Source organism: Helianthus annuus, chromosome 12, assembly GCF_002127325.2.
Source record: "Helianthus annuus cultivar XRQ/B chromosome 12, HanXRQr2.0-SUNRISE, whole genome shotgun sequence".
NCBI lineage: Eukaryota > Viridiplantae > Streptophyta > Magnoliopsida > Asterales > Asteraceae > Helianthus > Helianthus annuus.
In genome coordinates, this window is record NC_035444.2 from 4642121 (window position 1) to 4662476 (window position 20356).

General features: G+C 35.7%; 2 protein-coding genes across 2 annotated transcripts; one reads left to right on the forward strand and one right to left on the reverse strand.

Annotated features, from left to right (window-relative positions):
- Window positions 1–3450: 3450 nt before the first annotated feature.
- Window positions 3451–4697, reverse strand: LOC110893866 (histone H2A-beta, sperm). The gene is made up of 2 exons (XM_022141014.2): window positions 4445–4697; window positions 3451–3856 (listed from the first exon to the last, which is right to left on the reverse strand). Exons 1-2 carry the CDS (start codon window positions 4649–4651, stop codon window positions 3638–3640), a joined length of 426 nt encoding a protein of 141 aa, XP_021996706.1. The 5' UTR covers window positions 4652–4697; the 3' UTR covers window positions 3451–3637.
- A 7868-nt stretch (window positions 4698–12565) lies between these two features.
- LOC110893865 (26S proteasome regulatory subunit 8 homolog A) lies at window positions 12566–19701 on the forward strand. The gene is made up of 8 exons (XM_022141013.2): window positions 12566–12914; window positions 15384–15481; window positions 15616–15840; window positions 15936–16162; window positions 17114–17270; window positions 17900–17998; window positions 18090–18200; window positions 19396–19701. The coding sequence occupies exons 1-8, from the start codon at window positions 12710–12712 to the stop codon at window positions 19534–19536; spliced, it is 1263 nt and encodes a 420-aa protein (XP_021996705.1). The 5' UTR covers window positions 12566–12709; the 3' UTR covers window positions 19537–19701.
- Window positions 19702–20356: the final 655 nt, after the last annotated feature.

Sequence of the window (20356 nt, forward strand, 5' to 3'; positions counted from 1 at the left end):
TAACACGAAATTTGCGGGTTTGGGTTTAGCCTAAACGGGTTCGGGTCAGTTTCAGGTTGAACCCGCCAACCCGTTTAGCTAAACGGGTCAGGTTCGGGTCAGCCAGGTCGGGTTAGCGGGTTGACCCGTTTAACCCATTTCTATAATATTTTTTTAACAATATATTTTATGTTATAAATTAAATTTGGTGTGTATTTTATGTTATACTTATAACTTAAAACTAGAAATTAACATAAGATTTTATGATTTTAATGTAATTTTATTATTTAATTTGTGTTTTTTTTCTTGTAGATGTTAGTTTTAATATATAATTTGCTGAAAAATAAAAAAAAAACGGGTTGAACGGGTTGGGTTCGGGTTAGCCTGCGAATATTCGGGTCACGTTCGGGTTCCCCACACATCGGGTTGAACCAAGTACCAAACGCTCATCCCCACACATAGGTAGGTAAATACGTTTAATAAAATAAGAATTATTATATGGGTTATTTTCTACATATTTGTGACAAATACTATAAATCGTCAGAAATGTGTCACAACTTGTGATGGATTTCCGACAGAATATAAATTTTGTCATAAATGCGTAGGAAATAGCTACCAGCTTCCTACAGATTTCTGACGAAAAAATTTTACGAAAAAATTAGTGGTATTCTATAGTACTAATAATGCCTTCTTTTAAGATATATAAGTATTCATATAACTTAGCCTTTTTTAACGATATATAACTTTTAATACATTGAAACATAGATAAAAATACGGCGTTAGTTCGGCACAGTTTTTGGCGATTTTTGGTACCGGTATTGTCATATGATATTTTGGTGTTACTAATTAACATATGCCGGTTTTTGGCGATTTTTACCAGGAGGATACTGGTATTTTAATGTAATATTCGGTATACCGTGCCGTGTACCGTACCAAATCGATACCGAACCGAAAGTATCGGTACTGAAAACGCCAAAAAGTGGGTACCGGTTCGGTACCCACTAAAAAATTGTTACGAAAAATTCGTGGTGCCGGTACCAAGTACCAAACGCTCATCCCCACACATAGGTAGGTACATATGTTTAATAAAATAAGAATTATTATATGGGTTGTTTTCTACATATTTGTGACAAATACTATAAAATCGTCAGAGATGTGTCACAACTTGTGACGGATTTCCGACAGAATATAAATTTTGTCATAAATGCGTAGGAAATAGCTACCAGCTTCCTACAAATTTCTGACGAAAAATTTTTACATTTCGTCTTTCTAAAGTCTAACATCGTTTTTTTCAATCAATCTTTGGTACAACTTTATTGTACATGATATGCTTTTGTTTTACAAAGTTATACAACTTTAGTGGCAATTTGTATAAGTACATATATATTTAGTGGTTTATATACACTGTGATACATACTCATATACATACACACAAACATATACGCACAATACACCCACACACATCCATACGTATATCATTATCCACCATCCACCATCCACCACCCACCACCGTCCATCACCACTACCACTGTCCACCACCCACCACCCACCACCACCACCGTCCACCATCCACCCACCACCGTCCATCATCACCACCACCACCAGCCACCACCCATCAACGTCCACCACCCACCACTGTCCTCCAACACCCACCACTGTCCACTACCACCGTTCATCACCACCACCGTCCACCACCCACCATCACCATCGTCCACCACCCATCAACGCCCACCACCCACCACTGTCCTCCAACACCCACCACCGTCCACCACCCACTATCGTCCATCTCCGCCACCACCGTCCACCACCCACCACCACCGTCTACCACCATCACTGTCCACCACCACCACCACCCACCACCACCCTCTATACACCACCACCAGTTTATTTAGAAGTCTGTAGAAGTTAAACAACAAACAGTCTTCTTCTTGTAGACTGCATACATTTGGTTCACCTCTTCTGCTATAGAAACAACTTATACATACATACATACATACATACATACATACATACATACATACATACATACATACATACATACATACACACACACACACACATACATACATACATACATATATACATACATACATGTATGTATACAAATGCACACTTAATAACAAATATAATCACATCCACATACACATATAGATACAAACATGCATATACGTACACATACATACCCACATACACATATAGATACAAACATGCATATACGTACACATACATACATACATACATACCCACATACACAAATACATATATACATACTCAGATTATACTCATATCCATTTGTCCACATAGTTACGTACATTTAATATTTAAAATAAAAATAATTATATTGGTTGTTTCTTACACATTTGTGACAAATCCTTAAATGTCGTAACAAATGTGTCACAACGTGCAATGGATTTAAGCATTTTGTCATAAATGCGTAGGAAATTGTATTCGTACATGGATTGTTTCCTACGCCTTTGTGACAATTATATTTAAAAATAAGCATTTTGTCATAAATGTATAGAAATATGTTTATTATATAATTATTATATACTAGTTTTATTATTATTTAACCTTTTTTAGATTATTTGTGACAGATCTGTGACGTAACTGTCAATTAATTAGGATTTTTTTATTTTTTGTCAGAAACTTGTCACAAGTTGTGACGGAATTCCTACGGATGGCTTAAGTTATAACTATTTCGTCATAAATGTGTAGGAAACGATATTATTTTCCCTTATTTTTTTGGCTTATATAAATATTTATTCTGTAAAAAATAATAATTAACCTTTTGTGGATTATTTCCTACAGATTTATGACGCAATTGTCAATTAATTAGGGTTTTCTTATTTTTCGTCATAAATTTGTAAGAAACGATATCATTTTCCCTTATTTTTTTGTTTTGTAGGTTATTTCCGATAGATTTATTACGCAACTGTCAATTAATTAGAGTTTTCTTATTTTTCGTCATGGATGCATCGAAAATTTGTAACAAAATCTTGAAATTTTTTTTTGTAGGAAATTCGTCATAAAAGTGTAGTAATCTGTGACGAAAAAAATTGTGTAGGAAATTTCTGTAGCAAATTCGTCACAACAATCGTAACCGAATTACGGTGGATACGGAGGATACGGTGATGAGCCTTCGAACACACCACTGTATGATGATTATCAACCCTCTAACCCGGAAAATCCGTTTCAAAATCATGTTAAAATTATTATTATTGTTATTATTATTGTTAAAATATTATTATCATTATTATTATTGTTATTATTATTATTATTATTATTATTATTATTATTATTATTATTATTATTATTATTATTATTATTATTATTATTATCTTTGAATGATAAACCCTCTATGTACTCGCACAATAGAGGCAGTTGCAAAACTTAAGTCACCCACACACATTCTTTTAATTGGATCCATCATCTTGAGACAATTAGAATGTTCTAATGAATAGTGTAACCAACTTTATCCGTAAACAAACTCCAGCCTTGCTATTTTATGTTTTAAGAATAAAACTAATTCATGATTAGATAGATACAAGTCATACAACACACCACACACGACCATATATCCTATACATGTATGATCTCGTTATTTGGCAGATTATCTACATTCAAACAAGACTCGAGAGAAGTAAAAATCAATATGAAACTAGGCCTTCTTAGGAGACTTGGGAGACTTTTGTAGTTTTCTTGGCCATAACCGCACCATGGCTGAGTGGATGTTCGGCATAACACCTCCACTCGGAATTGTCACACCAGCAAACAATTCCCCTAGTTCTCGATCGTTCCTCACGGCCACTTGAACATTTCTAGGGTTAATCCTCCTCTTCAAGTGGTCTCGAGCAGCATTTCCGGCTAGTTCCAAAACCTAAAAAATTAATTTTGGAAAACAAAATTTAGATTACCATGATCATCATCATCATACTCAGTAAATTTCACCAATAGCAAAGCTAAGGTAGGGTCTGAAGAAGGTAAGATGTAGATAGCCTTATCTCTACCCCGTAGGAATAGAGAGGCTGCTTCCAGTGAGACCCCCGGCTCGATAGTAGTTTTTGCATCAAGCCTTGGACATAAGGCACATAACACTCCGCAATTGAGACAACTGCCGATTAGTGCATGTACCCCCTTATGTTTCGGCTATCAACGCCACCACATGATCCATGAGTAACCATCCCCCGCTTTTAACTTTATTTTCACGAAATTAGTAAAATAACGTTAAATTGGTGTACTTTCACTTTTGTCCCCCGAGCGCCCACACATGTATACATTATATGCACATACCGCAATGGCGCAATCGGGAAGTAAATTAAAATAGAGAAAATTGTAATTGGTAATTAAAAGTCATTACACGTAATGAGAAGTTAGCGTGTTGATTGGAATATAATTATTCCATCTTCTGTGATATGTCTTCTTCTATGCATCAAAAATTGAACAAATGGGAAAGAAATACGTATACCTCGGCTGCTAGGTATTCAAGGACGGCAGCTAGGTAGACAGGGGCACTGGCGCCAATACGCTTAGCATAACGGCCTTTCTTCAAAAATCTAGCGATCCTGCCGACAGGAAACTGGAGGCCGGATTTGGCAGACTTGGTCACTGACTTCTTCCTCTTGTCGCCTCCTTTCCTTCCTCTGGAGCCCTTGGTTGTCTTTCCCGACTCCATTCTATACTGCTAAAATCTAATTTGATTTGATATTTTGGCGAACTTGAAATTGTGAAGAGGTGAAACGAGTACATATAATACAGGAGTTGGTTGTGTAGTCGACACGCTGCCCGTCCGTTGGATTTGAATTGGTATATGTTATGTTACAAAAGTTTTTTTAAATATGTCTATTATAATATGTTATTGAGGGATGACTATACTGATAGCAATTTTATATTAGCCATTGTATCATTTAATACTACTCTATGTATGAATTGTTTTGAAACTAAGAGCGTACTCGATAAGCTTTTTGAAAAAGTTATTCTCCTAATTTGCAACTTGTTATAATAAAGTTAGTTAAATATCTAGAAAGTCAACCGAAACTTAATCATATTAGTAGAGTCTACTACTAATTTATATATCGATCAATAATTTCATGAGCAATCAATTCTAGTTATTCCAAATGAACTATATTTGAAACATATTAGACCATCCATAACGATTATTCAAGCAACATTTATTTTTTGTAAGGTAAACATACCTATCAAAATCAAATTTCAATGATTAATTTGTAAATCACCTTTGAATAATGAAATAGTTCATGTATAAAAGCTAAAATCTCTAAAGATTCATATTATTCTAGAATCTTCCTTATCCATTTTTCATCATACGCTTTGTGTGGACTCCAACAAAAAGTATTGAGAAATCTTGAATATGGTTCTAAGAGCATTTACATTGAATTTTTTATCTCTATTCATATAATTACATTAATAATAACTGTTTTCTCTCATTTTCAATTAAATAATATTTCTTTATACATTTATCATTACCTATTCTTTTTCTTCCACACATAACCACTTTCAAAAATATTAAAAAATATATAAGCGGTGAACAATGTTCCCGTATATTTACATATGAACAGTAATATTTTCTCTTTTCTTCACTCACAACCATTCCTTATAATATATAACTAAGTCACTCACATAAATATAAGAAATCCATTGTGAATGCCCTAAATTAGGCTTGGCCTAGTGGGTTTGGGTCTAACACATAAGGCCCATCAAAACCCAACCCTAGGGTTTCCCTATATAAATAATACTTCACCTTCAAGGTAGTGATCTTTTCTTTCGTAATCTAATTCACACACATATAGCTTGCTATTTATACATGAATACTCACATTTATCAATGGTTAATCCTATATTGTGTCAAAAGGTGGTCCAGAGACCTCAGTCTCTTACCCTTTCTAATGAGTTCTTCACGATTTTACAGATCTGGATCAAGACGACAAAGACGAGGTATGGCTTTTAATCTCTTATTGAAGACATTTGAAATCCATCTCGAGAATCTTGTGCTTCTTCAACAACCATCAAAGGCTCTAAAATAATCTAAATGGTTCATGTATAGAAAACTATATAAAACTCTAGACAGTGATGATTAGAAAATTCATCCAAATAGTTGTATAAATAGTAGACTACCTTATTTGGCCAAGGACCTTCAAATATACCTCAAAAATTACTTGTAAGCACCTGTGATATAACGACATATGCTAATGTTAACAAATTTGAGTAATAAGGCTAATCAAATAAGAACCCGAAATTTGTCAATGGATACTCGACGAGTAATCACTACTTGGTAGGGTGTCAAGACGGATTTTTTAATTTGTTCATATTACTCGGGAATCTGTTAAAGGCGGTCAACCTCGGTCAGAATCGAAGCTAGTTGGTCAACTCGGAAGTCGGCCATAATCGAATATAGTTGGTCGAGGTCTTGCACGTCTTGGCGACCCTAGGGGTGAGCAATGACTTTGTGGTGGAAATCACATGGGCTAACCAAGTCTTTCAAACTCATACTAGTGTACAAGTCATTGAAACTGAGCCTTATAAATTTTAACACCCCCGCTACAGCGCACGGGTAATATATCATTAGTTCAATACATTTGACAACACTTACCTATCAAGATGTGAAAGGATAACCAATAAGTCTTTCTAACACATACTAAATAATTGTTATTCTCTAAAAGAGCTCAAACACAACGGGAAAAACAAGGTAACGCATAAGTGCATAGAGGATTCTCAAACAACTCACTCATGAAATTTGATTCAACCAGGACGGGCTATGTTGTGATCAAATATGTATATATGCATGTGGGCTAACCATATAGTTCGCAGTCAATAATTAACTTGTTAGAAAAATCACATGGAAAAGTGCTTATTCACCACAAGATAGAACAAATTGTAAATTATGCAACTGTATGTCAATTGTGCGCATCATGCATATCATGTTGAATATACATCAAACTAATCTTGGAATGATTTACATATGCAATGCCCCAAAGGCAAAACCAGTCCACAACTTGTTGTTCAAAATCAAGTAAGAAGTCCTACATGTATTGTCTTTGGGGCGATAGCTTCCCTCGAAGGAGCATACAAACTCATATCCGGAAAACTAACTAAACTTTCAGAATAGCAAGTTGTTGACTAGTTTCAAATGCATGAAAGGATGACCGAATTAGCTTTTGAAAATATGAGAAATTTAAGTAGTCTTATTGTTTGAAGATTACCCATATACATGAAGATTTGGGTTTTGCAAGCCATTAAACAAGCAAAAGCTTGTGGATATTAAATTTCGCGGCTTCATTCAAATTCTTACTAGTGAGCTAGCTCTTCATACAATACAATGCTTGTGAACCAAACTGCAGTAGTTTCAATTGACGCGGATAAAACCTTTGACGAATACACCCGGGTAAGTGTCAATATATTCTTTATTAAGTAATTTATTTTTATATTTAATGACAATATAATCTTTTTATTTTTATTTTTAGGGCATATTTTATTTGAAGAAATTAATGAGGAGATTAATATATGATGGTATAGACTACACTAGTGCTTAGGTGGACATACAAAACAATGAGTATTGGCTTTTAGAAAACTCCTATGGTAGATTTTGGGGAGACCGACGTTATATGAGCCTATTGAAAAATAACATATATGGTAGGAGTGATCACAGAGGATGCGTAGATACCATTGGTTGAAGTTCTAAAACCATCCAACCTTTCATGTGCATTAAAGGAAGGCCTTTATTCTCCTCAATTCTATAAATCGAAAAAAAAATCTCGAAAGATATCGTCGGTGACATATTGAATATCAAGGGGAAAATGATGTTGAAAGCTATTCTGTAAGAACCAGAATATTGAGAAAGGAGTAAGAAAGTGAATCTCTTAAATATGAAGAAATGCGAGAAGTTAGCAATGAAGGATCCAACAAAGGATATATAAAAAGGCAAAAAATAATTTTGTTCAAAATATTATAATAAAGTTTTCATTTTTTAAAAAAGCTTGAGGATATATTTTAATCGTTGCTTTAACAATTATGTGGTTCTTTCTGGGATTCATGAAAATGAATTAGGAAATTTATGAAGGTAATTAATTAGAACCGGATAATATGTTCTTTAGTTATATTTACTTCAGATAGCTATGTATACTATTAGAAAAGTCAATAATGGTCAAACTACAAAGTCAAATATATAAGGCAAGTAATTGGTCCTTTTTTTCACTTTATGTTAAAGCATGTAACCCCATGCGTTTTCATACTTCCTATATTTAGAAACCATCGCTTGTAAATCTATTTTTGGAAATCTTGTGTTCTTGTAATCGTCCTTTCTTTGTAACCGTTGTAAAATCCGAGACTTGGATCATAAATAAAACTTGTATTTTTTTAAATTCATGTTGTACATACTTTATACATACTCATACTTTCAATTTTGTGAAACAATTGATGCTTATTCGTAATTCTTGGAAACTATGTGCTACACTTGCAATTATGTGAAACTTATGCATGAAACGTGTTTTGATCGTAAACGAAACTTAAATACGACCTTCATACACTTAATTATACTTTGATTATGTTCCTCATACTTTATTTGGCTTTAAACTATGCTTAAATGGCGAAAATGGCCATTAAATCACCTAAAAACGCTAAAATGACAAACTAGAAGGGACTAGTTGCAATTTTATCAAACTTCAGGCCACACCCTCATACCGGCCGCGTAAGCTTATGCTTGGGGCTACGTTGGCCGCTTGAAAACTCCCAGATCAGTCTGCTCATTTCCTTCGCGATTTTGAGCGGGATTTGAGTGTTTTCTTGAGTTTAAACCGAGTTTTAGCATTAATTATCCCCCCAAAACCAACCCTAATCACCTCCTTATAAATACCCAAGGCCTCCCAAGTCTTTTACACTTTAGAAACACTCTCAACACTCTCTAAAACACCCAAGTTCGTAGCTGAAAGTGCAGGTTCGAGCAGAAACATCAAGCTCCACTAAAGTGAGCATAACTTCTTCATTTCTCATCCGTTTTAGCTCATTCTTTTTCCAGAATGCTTGGCTTGACCTTAGCTTCGATTCCATGGGTATTTCACAAAGAATAAGTCCCAAGAACTCCGGCAAATAGGCTCCAAGGTTCACTGTTTTCATTTATCTTTACTAAACATTGTTTATGCTTGTGCAAACTTGAGTTTAACTCACTCAAACCCACGTCCTTATGCTTACAACCTCTTCCATGGTTAGTTAAACTTAAAAACGGGGCTGAGACATACAAAATCAGAGGTTAATCCTCAAATGCTTTATGTTTTGTTTAGGGTTTTTGACCCACAAGTGGTGTTCAAGCTTCAAGCTTGATAAAGTGTGATTGTGGACTAACTCGGGTTGTCCAACATAAAATCCCCACATCTCTTGATGATTTCTCATAGTGTAGATGTTTATTATTCTTGTATTGATCTTAGTTCATGACCCTTCAATACACGTATTAATGAAGCAATAACACTTCATCTTATTTAGCCAAAAAGTTTCATCGATCAAACTTTTAAAAGTTTCCAATATTTTTAACTCTTCAAAACCATAGACAAATCTTGCTTGGTTTTACGCAACACTACTCTCTTTTCTTTTCTTTTTTTTTCAAAAACAAACTTAAAATCTTGCAAATTCATCAAAACACATATCACAGATCAAAACAAATAACACTGTATTCCCGTAAATCACAGACCAAAGGAACCATAACCTCTTTACATTTGACTTGATTAAGAAATCTTTTTTTTTTACTTTTAAGGCTTAGAGTTGGCAAACATTGCAAATCGTAAATGTTTAACATCCCGGTTGCCACGCCATAAGAACGGATTAGATACATTTTTATGACTTCATCACAACCATTTTTATCAGATTAATAACAAATCTGGCTAGAGTGTCGTGGCTAAAGTCATCATCATTGAGTTTCTAATCAACTTTCTTCCCTGACATAAAAAAATTACGGTTTACAAATGTAACCCTCAGATAAAAGATCGACAAAAACCTCTCATATGAACCTATGGTCACTATCATCGAGTATAAATTTAACTCTGTAACATAAACAATAGAAAGAAATGTCCGTTTGTTTAGAGCACGGAACCACCATCATCAAGCAAACAAATAGCATAAACACCGGACTTAGATCTCAGACGAATCATCATCGACCTACCGAGAAAAACAAAGGACATCAATTTCAAATTTCAGATGACCAAACACCAAATGGTAAAACAAAAATAAAAACCAAACAAAGAGATGAACACCGGAAACGACATGGATCTACAGCCCGATAGCGTTGAGAAACACGAAAACAACATCGCCGGCGTTGAAACCGAAGGGACATCGCCGAGGCCAAGAAACACCAGAAACGACATGGATCGCCGACCTTTCTCTTTACATATTTTTCTCTCTTTTGTTCTCTCTCGTTAGATGATATCAAAATGTCAAATGTTTCTCTCCAGTTAAGCATTTGTAAAGGGAAGCAAAAGACGTGTATTTGATAAAGGGAGGAAGACGTGGCAAAAGTAGGAAAAGGACACCAACGGAGCAGGGCCTAAACCGGAAATGCAAGAAACCTTAGAGCATCCACAATAAGGATGTTTTTAGATGTTTTTGGTGACATGGATGAGAGAGAGTGTTGAGGTGGAGGAGGGAGGTAGGTATTTTGTTCTTCCACAAAAACATGAAAAAACATACATGTGAGTATGATTAGGAGAGAGAATAGATGAAAAAGAAATTGATGTTTTTATGTATTATGTGTAGGGCAAGAGAGGGAAACAAATTTATTGGTGGGGCAAGTGACATGTGACAAATAAAAACATCCACCAAAAACATCCTTATTCTGGATGCTCTTAGGGGAAGATGGTGGAAAGTCCACTGACTTTCTACTTTAAGTTATAGTATAATATAATGTGCACCTCACTATTAAGAAAGGCATGATGTTGGGGAAATTTAAATTGCAACGGATGATCTGAGATGCATGTATTCACTTTCAGATCAAATTATCTGGATGGTTTATTAAAAAAAAAAAAAAAAAAACCTAGTATATGTTTTCGGTGTGTATTTTCAAACTAGAGAGCCTCAAACCAAATTGATTTCGAAATTGGGGATGAAGGAAACTATTGTACTATTTTTAAATAAATTTTGCTTCCAAAATGTCCTAATTTTCCATCTCGAAATTAAAGGCAATTATTGAAAAATTAAATTTCTAATGCATTTTTAATGAAGCACGTTAATCGATATAAAAATGTCCCATCTCAATTGTAATGTAACAATTGAAACGATTCGAAAAGCTTGGCTACCCCGTTGGAACCTCCATTGGTTAGGGGCTTCCCCCGAACACTTAGAGTTATAATAACTCAAACAAGCATCCATCCTACACCTCCTAACTTGCTTGATGTTTACTACAATTTATTTTAGTCACCAACAATCTCAATTACACTAAAATATCCAACAATGAAATGGTACACAAATTCATAGCTACGTTTTGTAGATTACCAGGGCATAAAACCTAGAGTTGCATTTGTAGAATTGAGTTAAAAATTTGTAAGTTTGTTAAGGGTTATCTAAGGTATTTTTTAAATTTTAACTAGCAATAAAAAATTTTCTTAAACTGTAAGCCAACCGAAATAGTGTGGATTCAAGGTTTCATATGCAAGAAAAAATAGATTAAAAAGTCTCCTACTTCATTAATATCCATAAGTAAACAAACGAGAAGTGCATTTACCTTTGTACAAAAGTCGGATTTCTAACCATAGTAAAGATGAACATTAATGTATTTGGACACTATTACACAATGATAGCAATATGCAAACACGTTATAAGCATGTTTTTATTTGACAAAACTAATCTTATGTTATGCAATCAACCATTTAAAATAGATACCAAGCCATAAATGATAAGGGGTGTGTGTGGTGTGGGTTTAAGATGTAACAATTGGAAACGATTCAAAAAGCTTGATTACCCATTTATGTTTACACTTATAGTCTTTCCCATTCTAGTCTTATTCATAGTTCACATAAAACTATGTCAAAATAATAATAATAATAACAATAATAATAATAATAACTTTCAGTTTAAAAAGATGTTTTAGTTATAACGACATGGCTCAAATCATTCTAGGCTTCATCATTTCTTATTCTCAGTACATAAAACATACAACTGTGGTATAAACATGAGACATCATCATCATACTTAGTAAATCCCATCAATAGCAAAGTTAAGGTAGAGTCTAAGGAGAGTAGATGTGGACGTCTTACCTCTACCCGGTAGGAATAGAGAGGCTGCTTCCAGTGAGACCCCCAGCTCAATTGTAATTTTGTATTAAGCCTTGAACCTAAGACACATAACACTCAAACAATCGGGACAGAGACTGATTGGTACATGTACCCCGTGTCTTTCAGCTATCAACGTCACCACATGATGCTTGATTAACCATCCGCCGCTTTTAACGTTATTTTCACAAATTTAGTAAAATAACGTAAAATTAATACCATTTCACTTTTGCCCCCGAGCGCCACACATATATGCATTACACCGTAAACGAAGCATAAACATGAGATATACAGTAGTTAAATAAATTGTATTCATCTTTAATCATGATACAACACGAACCCTATAAAAAGCAAAAAATAAAAATAAAAAATAAAAAAAAAAATCCTTTTCTTGATCAACAATCTTCTTCTTCTTCATCTTCATCAAATAAAAAAACCTGCAACTTCAAATTACACATCTTATCAAAACTAATGGCGACAGCGGACATATCGATGAAACCGGCGGATTCAGGAGAGAAAAACGAGACATGTTCTTCGATTATTTCGTCTGCGAAACAAGGTGAAGGTCTGAAGCAGTATTATCTGCAACATATTCATGATTCTCAGCTTCTGGTTCGTCAGAAGACTCATAATCTCAATCGCCTTGAGGCGCAGCGTAACGAGCTTAATTCGCGAGGTAGTTATTTAAAATCCCTAAATTGAAGATTTGTGAAACCCTAGAATGTGTACGGTTGTTTTGTTTTGATATTATTGTGTTTATGTTGTGAAGTATTGTTATATATGAGAAATATAAACACCTGATTGATTTTACACTTGATTTTTAGCTGTTTATCTGTGATTTTGATGCTGATGCGTTGTTGTTTATGTGATTTGTGGTTAATGGATTTGCTATTGTAGATTTGATTAATGTCACTGAATAACTCATGAAGTTGTGTTATGGTTAAGTTAGACGGGAAGGTATGGACGAGGGTAGTCCTCCAAGGATGGGCCGCCACGTAGACCGCCACATAAGCGGGTGTGAGGATGGGCCTACAGGGGATGGACCTATGGGGCGAGGGATGAACCCCTTTATATATGTGTGTGTATGTATGTATGTATGTGTGTGTGTGCGCGCGTGTGTGTGTGTGCGTGCGCGTGTGAGGGAGTGAGGCCCGGCTTGGGCGGCTGTGGGCGGACGAAGAGGACGCCACCTGGACGGAGACGGAGCAAGGGGGTGGCAAGGATGGGGCGGCGGCAAGGGGATGGGCCTAGGGACGAGCCCGATACCGTCCGGTCTTAGGGGCAAGGGTTATGGGTTAGACAAACCGACATAGATATGCTATTAGGGTTGCAACTTGCTAGTCACAATATCGTCTTTCGCGGTACTCCTTTGACCTCAGGTGTTATAGTTATACACATACTAACATCTATTGGCACTGTAAAAAAAGATTTTCGCATAGTCTCTAATGTCTCCGCTAATCTCAACCTTGGAATCTTTTACGAGAAGTACTAGTTTCTCATCTTTTAGGCGTTTGGTGCAATTATAAGCTATATATCACTTAATAACCTTACAATTTGAGATTGTTATTTTAGAGTAGGTCAGTTTATAGTTTCCTGCAGTCAAGATGTCTTGGTATTTATCTTAAGCACAATGTTCTGTAAACTTATGGTCATGGTTACCTTCCCATGGATCTCTGAACATCTAGAGTATTGACTAGGTTTATGTTTTTTCCGGTGCTTCATTCACTTTTAGCGCTCACTATGCAAAAGTTTTCTTTTGAATTCAACACTAATCCAGTTTCGTTACGAATTCCTTGCTGTTCACACTTGGAAACTTGTTAAAAGTTAAAACAATGGCATTATCCTATGTTGTCAAAAGCGCAAAAAGCGCGCGCCTAGGTGCCCGGGCGCAGCGAGGCGCACCTATAGCGCCTGGTGGTAGCCTAGGCGCAAAAATGGGTTTTTTTTGAAAAAAATGCTGCTGAGGCGCAAAAAGGCACGCGCCTAGGCGCAAAACCGGTGCTGAGGTGCAGTGGATAAGCAGGAAAACTCAAAAAAATGAAACCGAGTGCGTGCAAAAACCGCCTCACGCGGACCCGGGTTTTCGGAGCTGCATCTTAAATGGCATATATAATAGTTTTTTTAATTTTATATGTGGAATCTTATTTATTTTCAAAGCATAACATGTTTTTTATATTTTTTTTTCTCTATGTGTGCTTTTCTTAAAAAAGCCCACGCTTTTTTTGCGCCTTGCGCCTAGGCTCCGGGCGAGGCTGATGCGCCTCGCCTGCTCCTTGCGTCTTTGACAACATAGGCATTATCTAGCCTTGTCATATTTGCGTAGATTGGTTCTGTTTCTTGCTACATGTGATGTACTATGGATCCATGTTTTTCCCCATTTTTATCAACTTGTATGTATCATACTATCATTATATTATCTCTCCCCTCCTTTTTCTGTACCCCGTATCTTGTATAGTTGTGTATAGGTCGATATATTGTTATGACTTGTACCACTGGATTCTTTCAGTTTTTTTTTTTTTTTTAATTTTTGTTTTGGCTTGTTTATACTTCTTTATATGCTGTTCACTCTTACAGTCATTTACCAATTTGTTACATCTTCTTTCTTATTAATAGGAAGCTTTTGCACCTTGCACGTCATTACCAGTGTTGTATCTACTTTTCCCATTATATTAAGAAACCAAAAACCATCATGGGTTAAGTAATTAATACTCATGGTAATATTATTAGATTATATTAATGCTCTCAATATGAAAATAGAGCAACTGATTAAAATATTGGAATTTGCATTTCACCTATAGTTTCAGACTTTCTGTTAATTTCAGGTTACGGTGATTATCATTGTTTATATTCTAGTCAACCAGTCAGTTACTTAGTTGTATGTGACTATGTGTGTATCCCCAAAATCTGAAACGTGTGTGTACAATATCTAATGTTAGAACTGCTCTATGTAGCTGTAGTATAATGAAAACTAAAACCCATTACCAGTTTTGGTTGAAGGGCATAAAGATGTATTTCGGCCAGTTCGGCAAATTTGTTAGAAGTTATATTACTTAAGGCTTAGTATGTCTTTGTATGACACGTTACACTTCTTATATTTCGATATTGCACTGGTCAGTAATGTTACATTTTAATGACAAACATACAGTAAGGATGCTTAAGGAAGAGTTGCAGCTGCTTCAAGAGCCAGGATCCTATGTTGGTGAAGTTGTCAAAGTAATGGGAAAATCAAAAGTTCTAGTCAAGGTTAGTGGGGCTATATATATATATATATATATATATATATATATATATATATCTTTTCATGATGATTACATGTATAGTCATGCAAATGTTACTTTGCGGACTGATGATAATCGTATTTGAAAAAATTGAACCAGGTGCACCCGGAGGGTAAATATGTGGTTGATATTGATAAAAGCATCGACATCACTAAGATTACACCATCAACCAGAGTTGCTCTTAAAAACGATAGCTACGTTCTTCATTTAGTTTTACCAAGCAAAGTAGATCCTCTGGTCAACCTTATGAAAGTCGAAAAGGTTCCCGATTCTACATATGACATGATCGGTGGGCTTGACCAGCAAATCAAAGAGATTAAGGAGGTTGGTTCCCATTCGTTCCCTTTTTCCATTTAAACTTAAAAAGTATCATTTTGGTGTTATTATAAATCATAATTCATTCTAAAACAATGTTTTAGGTTATTGAACTTCCAATCAAGCATCCAGAGTTATTTGAGAGTCTTGGTATTGCTCAACCAAAGGGTGTTCTGTTATACGGGCCACCAGGTACTGGGAAGACGCTGTTGGCGAGAGCAGTGGCTCATCATACGGACTGTACTTTCATTAGGGTTTCTGGTTCTGAATTAGTACAGAAATATATTGGAGAAGGTTCCAGAATGGTTAGAGAACTTTTTGTTATGGCCAGGTTCGTACTTCCAATTTTATGCTTTTACATAATTCTATGATGGCAAAATGGGCAGGTTGGGTAAGCGGTAAATGGTGTTACAATTTGGTAATTCTACAGGGTAGGGTTGAATTGACCTGAAACGCTTTTTGTATAAAGTTTCTAATTTATTAGGGTAAAATGCCTTTTCCGTCTCTGAGGTTTGGCCAGTTTTGTGACTTTTGTCCAAAGGTTTGTTTTTCCGCATCTGGATCCAAAAGGTTTGAAATCTTGTCATTTTCATCCGACTCGTTAACTCTTTCCATTTTTTAACGTTAAGTCATGGGTATTTTCGTCTTTTTAGACATTTTTTTTGCGATGATTGAAGGGTTTGGGTGGGGAGAAAGTCAATCGAGGTGGATCTTTATTTCTTACAGTGTTTTTTATTTTAGTAAAAAATATCTAAAAAGACGGAAATGCCCCTCATAAAATACAGAAAAATGGATTGAGTTAACGGGTCGGATGAAAATGGCAAGATTTCAAACCTTTTGGATCCAGATGTGGGAAAACAAACCTTTGGATGAGAGTCGCAAAAGTGGTCAAACCTCAGGGACGAAAATGGCATTTACTTTTTATTATATTTAATTAGTTTGCCAAGTATTATGACAAAAATATTATTCTGATAATAATTTATCTTTTGTTAAAATGATTTAGATGCAATCAAGCATTAAAAGTTGTACTGGGCAACTTTTTACTCATTTAACTTTGCTTCTACTTGTAGTGAACTACAAACATCAAAAGTTTATAATTTACAGAAAAAATATTGACAAAGTATTGAACTTAACAATATATTTTTTATAATGTAGTCTGTAACTGAAATCAAAACGTATTGATTCGTGGTAACTGGGGTGGATATATTCTTTTGAAGATCATTTGTTCACGTAACATTGTAATGTATTTTTTACCAATTTTGTTTTCTGTTAATTTGTGCAGAGAACATGCCCCGTCGATCATCTTTATGGATGAAATTGACAGTATTGGATCTGCTCGAATGGAATCTGGAAGTGGGAATGGTGATAGTGAAGTCCAAAGAACAATGCTGGAGCTTCTTAATCAACTCGATGGATTCGAAGCATCAAACAAGATCAAGGTATTTGGGTTATGTTTTATAACATGGGGTAAATTTAAAAGAAGTTATATAAAAGGAAACGGGTCAATTGAATAAAATCTCCTTTAACACACTAGCTAGCTCCTAAGCAGTTAACGCGGTAAAAAAATCGGATATTGCTGTGGGATCTCAGTAATTTTACTATCATGTAGAGTTTATATATATAGCAATTTATAACAATTCAGTATATTTTCTTACCATTAACAAATTAACCTTTTGCAACTTGCAAAACACTGACAATTAACAATTAAGACTTGAAACACTAATAGCAGCAATAAGACGAAAGACGAGTGGTGGAACTAAGAACAAAGGTACTGATATCGGGGAAATCGGTCAAATATTGGTGATACATCGGTCAATATCGCCAATAATATTGGTACCGATATTTGACACCGATATTTTACATGGGAACCGATTAACCAAAATATCACCGAAATAATTGCATAGGCTAGCTCTATGCTCTAAACTATTTGAACTTTGGACAAAAAATGTCCGTTTAAAGCATTACCAAAATATTATCGATTTGACCTGTTACCCAATCTGCATATTTTGCTAAGCGTTTAACCCTTAAAAAGGTATTATCTTTACTCATCTCTCTTTAATGTTTCCAGGTTTTGATGGCTACAAATCGTATTGATATACTCGATCAGGCCCTTCTCAGGCCAGGAAGAATTGACAGGAAAATCGAGTTTCCGAATCCAAATGAAGATGTAAGCACTAGTAATAATCTTATTTGATGTCGGTAGTAAAATTTTATCTAAATAAATTGTTCGCTTTTTGTTTTTTTAATCTACTTAACAGTCGAGGTTCGATATCTTGAAAATTCATTCAAGAAAGATGAACTTAATGCGTGGCATTGATCTGAAAAAAATTGCTGAGAAGATGAACGGTGCTTCGGGTGCAGAACTTAAGGTTAGTTACCGACTCCATTCTCGATAATAACTCCTTGTTTCTGTAATCAAGCTGGGCTATGTAGCACGGGAACGGGTACGGGACTGGGGTACGAGGACGATACGGCTACGGGGAACGGCAAAACTGAAAAATCCAAGATACGGGTACGGCAAAAAAAATATAAAAAAATAAAAATATATTAAACAAAGTCCAAAATATATTAAACAAATTCCATATAATGTGGTACGATCTTAAACTTTGTACTGTTTTTATAAACTTAAAAGTTTAAGGACCAAATGTAAACTAGTCAAGATAGAGGGGTTAAATGGAAAAAAAGCAAACTTTTTACTAAACTCTTCCTTAAAAGTTAGTGCTAAGAGTGTAACAAAAGAAAACCAGAGGGTGTAAAGTGACAAAAAGACAAATTTATTAAAAACCCTACAAAAATGAGAGCGCCGACCCTTTCTTTCTCAACTTCCAACATTTGTGGCTGCTTTACCAATATAGAGCTACTGTTCCGGGCCTTCCGGCAAGATTCTTTAGTCGCAGAATGACCAGAGCTGCGGTTTCTCCGGCGAGATAATCCGGCAACAATGGATACGTTTGGTTTCCGTCCCCCGATTTCAAGATACATTTTGGAAACGTCCCTAAACTGTCCCCGGGACGGGTACTAGAGGCTCATAGCCGTCCCCGTGCTTCATAGAAGCTGGATAATATGATTACAAAATGGTTTAATAATTCAATTTACTAAATAACATTTGGAGTAAAGTACACGGATGGTCCCTGTGGTTTACCAAGATTTTGGATTTGGTTCCTCGCTTTCCAAAAGTATACGGATGGTCCCTATGGTTTGCACTTTGTAACGTATTTAGCCCCCAACCAACAGATCTAAACGTTTTAGCGGGTCCAAGTTAGGGACTAAATGTGTTACAAAGTGCAAAGCACATGGACCATCCATGTACTTTTGGAAAAAGCTGGGGACTAAATGTGTTGTAAAGTGCAAACCACAAGGACCATCCGTGTACTTTTAGAAAGCTAGGGATCAAGTCCTAAATTTTGGTAAACCAGGGACCATCTGTGTACTTTTTAGGACCCCTTATGCATTAGGAATACGACTCATTTGATTTGTTTCATGCTAAGCCAATTTATTTGACCGTTAAACATAACCTGAATCGAGTCAATCGACCTCATAAAATATTTGACTTGCTTTTTATAGGCGGTTTGCACAGAGGCGGGGATGTTTGCATTGAGAGAAAGGAGAGTGCACGTGACACAAGAGGATTTCGAGATGGCTGTGGCCAAAGTCATGAAAAAGGAAACCGAGAAAAACATGTCACTTCGCAAGCTCTGGAAATAAGTAACGGTTACCAACCGTTTTTTTCTCTTTATGTCGTTGAATTAGTTGTTAATGTAATTTCAGTTTGCATCGTTAAAGATTTGGAATTTGTGTTCATGCTATAGATATAACACAATATATATTTGTTAACCTCACCCATGGTTAACCAACAACTGGCTTACCTGACTCGATTTTTGTTTACTGTAGGGTAGAGAAGACCTATTTTTGCGTTTCCAAAATCGGATAGACTTCCAACGTTCTAGGACCCCATCTGTAGAATAGTAGTCGAAGTCAAAAGGTGTAAAGACCCGATACTAGCTTGTCGTGTAGATGTCAGTATGTCACAAGCCGTGAAAAGCTTGCGTCAAGTACCAAACATGTGTAATTATTTACCTTTATTTTTTGCAAAGATACCCAACCTAGAGATGGGCATAATCGGGTATTCTGAATACCCGGAACCGGGTACTACCCGTACCCGGGTACTGACATTACTTAGCGGAACCGGGTACACTAAGGAACCGGGTCCGAGTTGAACCCGGGTAGAAGTATAAAAAAACGAAACCGATGTAACCGGTTACGGATATTTTCGAACCGGGTTCGGGTACAATTTGGAACCGGGTATTCCGGGTACTGACAGGAACCGGTTCTGTCGGGTACTTTCAAACCAAAAGCTGCATATCACTATTTGGAACCGGTTCCAACGGGTATATGACCGTTGGGACCGATTTTATATTAAAAAAATTGTTTTTTTTTTCCTATAAAACCCCAAATTCTCACCCTTCACTCACATTATTACCCCAAGTTCTTCATTTCACCTTCAAATACTAGTTTACTACTCCAA

Bases quoted from the DNA above. Each gene is read 5' to 3' on its own strand.
- LOC110893866 (XM_022141014.2), bottom strand. From the start codon at position 4,651: ATGGAGTCGGGAAAGACAACCAAGGGCTCCAGAGGAAGGAAAGGAGGC. The intron at 3,857-4,444 runs GTATACGTATTT...TTAATTTTTTAG, and splicing joins TTGAATACCTAGCAGCCGAG to GTTTTGGAACTAGCCGGAAA.
- LOC110893865 (XM_022141013.2), top strand. From the start codon at position 12,710: ATGGCGACAGCGGACATATCGATGAAACCGGCGGATTCAGGAGAGAAA. The intron at 16,163-17,113 runs GTTCGTACTTCC...TAATTTGTGCAG, and splicing joins GAACTTTTTGTTATGGCCAG to AGAACATGCCCCGTCGATCA. The intron at 18,201-19,395 runs GTTAGTTACCGA...TGCTTTTTATAG, and splicing joins CTTCGGGTGCAGAACTTAAG to GCGGTTTGCACAGAGGCGGG.